We start from the raw sequence: 4116 nt of genomic DNA on the forward strand, positions 1-4116 counted from the left end.
TGTGAGCAGATCTGGCCCGCTACGGCCCTGGAAAGCCGGAGTTTGCTTGTGTGTGTGTGTTTATTTTCTCACTTCTAGGCCCATGTGAAAGCAAAGAACCACCATACACTCTACAATCGACTTTTTATTAAGATTATAAATTTAAACAAATAACCTGAACAGTTTTACCCGGTGAGATACAATTCAGTATGCACAAAAATACAGGAGGAAGAAGGGCTGGGAAGGCAAGGTTGGCAACTTGTTTTGGAGTCCCTAGGGTGTTGATGGCAGAGACCCAGAGGGGCACTAGGCGAACCTCACCTTCTCACAACAAAAGGCTTTTAAATTAAACAAAATCTATCGAGCTGAGGACGCAGACAGGGTTTTCACAGGCTTGAACAATGCTGGTTTCATGAGATGGGACCAAAGGCTGAAGCACGACAAGGTAACTTAGAAGCGCGCACAAACACTACAGCTGACCAGGAGCTAAGCGAAAGTCTCCAGCGCAGTCGGCGGTCCGGGCCCCTCCCTCCCCCGGGGATCCAGGTGAAGGAATCGACTTCCTTTTTTGTTTAGAGAGGACCGCAGTGCTGGGCATGATGGGAGATGTAGTTCGCCCTGCTCGCCCTCCACTCCTTTCCCAACTGTGCTGAGTGTCAGGGTGTCTCCCCCCCCCAACCCCCGCCCGAGTCCGCGAGGCGGGTGGAGGAGGGGGAGGAGGAGGGAGCCAGAGGGGCGGGGAGAGGAGGGGTTCTAGACGCCCAACCCGGCAAGAAAAGAAAAAAAAAGTTGAAGTGTTTTCATTTCTGCCTTCTCATTTTGAGAACTTTGGAGGCCGCCCCCAGAGAGGAAATGTGACCGAAACGTCCCTTTTGGAGATAGAGTTTGCCTTTGTTTTTTTTTTTTTTCCCTCAGGGTTTCACAAGACCCGTTCCTTACCCCAGAGAGGCACTCAGGAGAGCGGAACGTCGGGCTGCCCGGCTCTGACAACTGATTAGAATCCGCGTCCTGGGCCCCGTGCCCTCCTGCGTTGCGCCCCCGGCGCGCCAGGGCACCCAGCCTCGCCCCCGGCGGCCCGGCACCTCCTCCGGGCAGCAGCCCTGCCTCACGTGGCAGGCTCCTCGCTAAACACCACTGCAACCAGTACAATAAAAAGGGGGGGAAAAAAGAGTAAGAGAAACACAAAGCATACTTAAATAGGCTTTTTCTCTGCAAAAATAAAGTCCAAGATTTTTAGATTTTTTTTTTTTATTTTACAATTTATAAAACATCAGCCTCTTCTCGCCCCCAGCTCAGCCCCGAGTAGCCGGGACCTGCTCGCTCCCTATCGCTCCTTGGCCGAGTCTTTGTCTGGCCCCAGCCCCGCGGGGCCCAGGGTCCCCATGCCCTCGGGGGTCCCTAGAAGGCGACAATGGCTCGAGTCCAGGCGCCGAGGCTGGCGAGCGCCTGCTTGGCGCACAGCTGCCCGTTGAGCGGTGGTGGCTGCTCCGAGGAGTCCGGCTGTCGGCTCACCAGCCCCGAGAAGCCCGAGCCAAAGATGGAGATCAAGTTTGAGATGTTGGACGCGTCCGGGGACGAGTCCGGGCAGAAGTCCTCGAACCGGGCGCGCTTACAGGGGGCGAATGGGGTGCCCCCGGGGGGCTCGGCTCCCAGGTCGCCCGCGTCCTCCTCGTCGTCGTCCTCTTCCTCCTGGCCAGGGTAATACTTGCGCTTGCAACCACCGGCGGACGCCAGACCGGGTCCCGGAGCGCCCTGGCCACAGCAGGGGCAGTGGGCGGAGGCGCAGCAGTCCTGGTGCAAGTAGCCGTTTTCTACCGTGGTCACCACGTGAGTGTCCAGGTCCAGCACGGTGGTCTGGCTGCTGCAGTGCACGCCGAAGTCCGAAGGGGTCGGGTATGCGCCCCGGTAGAAGCCAGGGGATGAGGAAGGGGCTGGAGAAGCGGGCGGAGGGGAGGCAGCGACGGTCTGAGGAGAAGCCCCGGTAGGCGCTGAGGGCGCAGAGCAAGCGGCCGGGACGCGAGGGTCCCGCGGGCAGAGCGCGGCGGGCGCGGGCGGCGGCAGCGGCGCAGGACCCGGCTGCAGCGGCTCCAAGTGCTGCCCGCGGTGGGGCGCGCCGTGCGGCGGCTGGAGCGCAGCGCACCCGGGCAGCTCCGAGAGCGCCCCCGCGCAGCCCGCGGGCGCCCCGGCCACTGCCACCGGCGCCGCCGCCGTGCAGCCCCTGGGCGCCGGGTGCTGGTGTTGGTGCAGCTGCTGCTGGAGGTGCAGCTGGTGGAGCTGGTGGAGCTGGTGCAGCTGGTGCCGGGCGACCGGCTCGCGCGCCTCCGCGTCCCCGCCACCGCCAAGTTGGAGCGGGCCGAAGTCGGCCGCGCTGGCCGGCATTCCGGGCGCCGCGTAAGCGAGGTGCTGGTGCTGGTGGTGGGGCGGCTGCTGTTGCTGCTGCTGCTGGCGCCGGTAGAGCTCGGCGTAGCGCTCGCTCAGGTAGAGCTGGCGCGCGTTGCGGAGCACGTAGGACACCAGGAGGTTCTTGTGCAGCTTGATGCCGCCGCGCTGGGTTCGGGAGCTGTGGATCTTGCGCAGGGAGATGCTGATCAGGCTCTGGGCGTCCAGGGCGCACTCCATGCTCCCGCGGAGACGCGGGCGGCGGAGCAGCCGCCTCTGGTGCTGCGAATGCTGCTGCTTGCGTGTGTCTCCAGTTGGTCACTCGGGCGCGCCGGGCACAGGGACCCGAGCCCCGGTCGGCCGGTCGGCGACACTCCGAGAGAAGTCGCCACCATGCGTCGCGCGCCACCCGCAGGCTCACGCTCCCCAGACGGCGCCAAAGCAATGAGCCTCGGCCGGCCCCGGCCCCAACTATTTAGCTGGGCAGCAGCGCCCCGCCCTACTGTAGATTAGCCAATAGAAGCGTGCAGAGCCTTCCGACTGACAGCCACTGCCCGCCCCGGGGCCACTTGGCTAGCCAATCAGACCAAGGCGGTTCCTTTGTGCTATTCAAATAACGAACGGACCCCGGGCCTCCAACGCCGCCGCTGCCTCGAATGTTCTCCTGGGGCCGCGGCACCTCGTGGGACTCGGAACCTCCGAGGTAGTCGCTCTTGGCTCTGGGTCACCCCTTGAGAACCACGTCGAAACTCGTAGCTACACTGGACCTGGTTCTTGCGAGCTGGGGGTCGGCTTACCTGAGCGCAGCGGAGATGGCCCCGCCCCCTTCCGCATGGTTGGGCCTCACCTGCCGCAGGTGCGCGCGGTTCCCCGTTTCGGGCCACGCGGCGACCCCTCTTTTCCACCTGCCACGGCTGGGGTAACCTGGGCGAGCTGAACCTTCTTCCGAGAAAAGCTGGTAGTGGTGGGGCGCACCTGAGAACTAGGGTGCCTTCTTGGAAGAGAGGGTTTGGGGCCTGATTACCTGATGTGTTAGCCCAGGGGCCTCCCCTTCTGTTTGACTCAAAACCCTTTGAGTTTTGGTCTCTAAGCAGAGAAGCTTTGTGATCGTGAGCCTGCCTGGGTAGGGGTGGGGGTTGGGGTATTGGGAACCCGCCCCAAGCTTCCTCCTCCTTTGGGTGACCTCTTTCCTGACTTAATATCAATGACAATAGAAGCCGTTGCCAAGTGCCTAGCTTGAATCTCTTACCAGAAAGATCTGAATTCCTCTCTCTAAGGTTCTTGGAGCCCAGGCTTGAGATCTGATTAAGTGGAGCAACCTGTTATGATTTGGTCGCAACCCTGAACCCCAGGCCAAGGACTCCTCGATTTTTATGATCTTATTCTGAGTTATATACCAACCAACTGGGGACAGGCAGAAAAGAGACGTTGCTTGGGAGTCTCTTTTTGAACTGAGAAGCTTAAAGAAAGTAAGAGGGTAGGGGCAGGGGAGGGTATAGATGCTAGGCAGTGTTCCTTTTCGTACCTAAGTCAGTAGGTTGGCCTAGGAAGAGTCCAGGGCTGGGCTCTTGAGGGGTTAGCATCCCCGGGGATGACTGATAGCAAATGAGACCCGTGGGGCTGGGGAGTGGAGGTTCTTTTGAAACTTCCTGTCTTCGGACCCTCTCAGCACCTCTGTCCCTTGGCTGCCGTCTTAAGAAAAGGACTCGCTAATTGTTTCTTTACGTTTTGGCAAGTGTCAAAAGCAGGGAACAGTTT

The 4116-nt window shown here is 60.7% G+C and overlaps 1 protein-coding gene across 1 annotated transcript; it reads right to left on the reverse strand.

Moving 5' to 3' along the window:
* Window positions 1-251: 251 nt before the first annotated feature.
* Window positions 252-2741, reverse strand: IER5L (immediate early response 5 like). The gene has a single exon (XM_080927735.1). It carries the CDS (start codon window positions 2596-2598, stop codon window positions 1378-1380), a length of 1221 nt encoding a protein of 406 aa, XP_080783861.1. The 5' UTR covers window positions 2599-2741; the 3' UTR covers window positions 252-1377.
* Window positions 2742-4116: the final 1375 nt, after the last annotated feature.

The sequence above is a fragment of the Micromys minutus genome, assembly GCF_963924665.1.
Source record: "Micromys minutus genome assembly, chromosome: 13".
NCBI classification, from domain to species: Eukaryota; Metazoa; Chordata; class Mammalia; order Rodentia; family Muridae; genus Micromys; species Micromys minutus.

Excerpts from the sequence above, each read along its gene's own strand:
- IER5L (XM_080927735.1), bottom strand. The coding sequence starts at position 2,598 with ATGGAGTGCGCCCTGGACGCCCAGAGCCTGATCAGCATCTCCCTGCGC.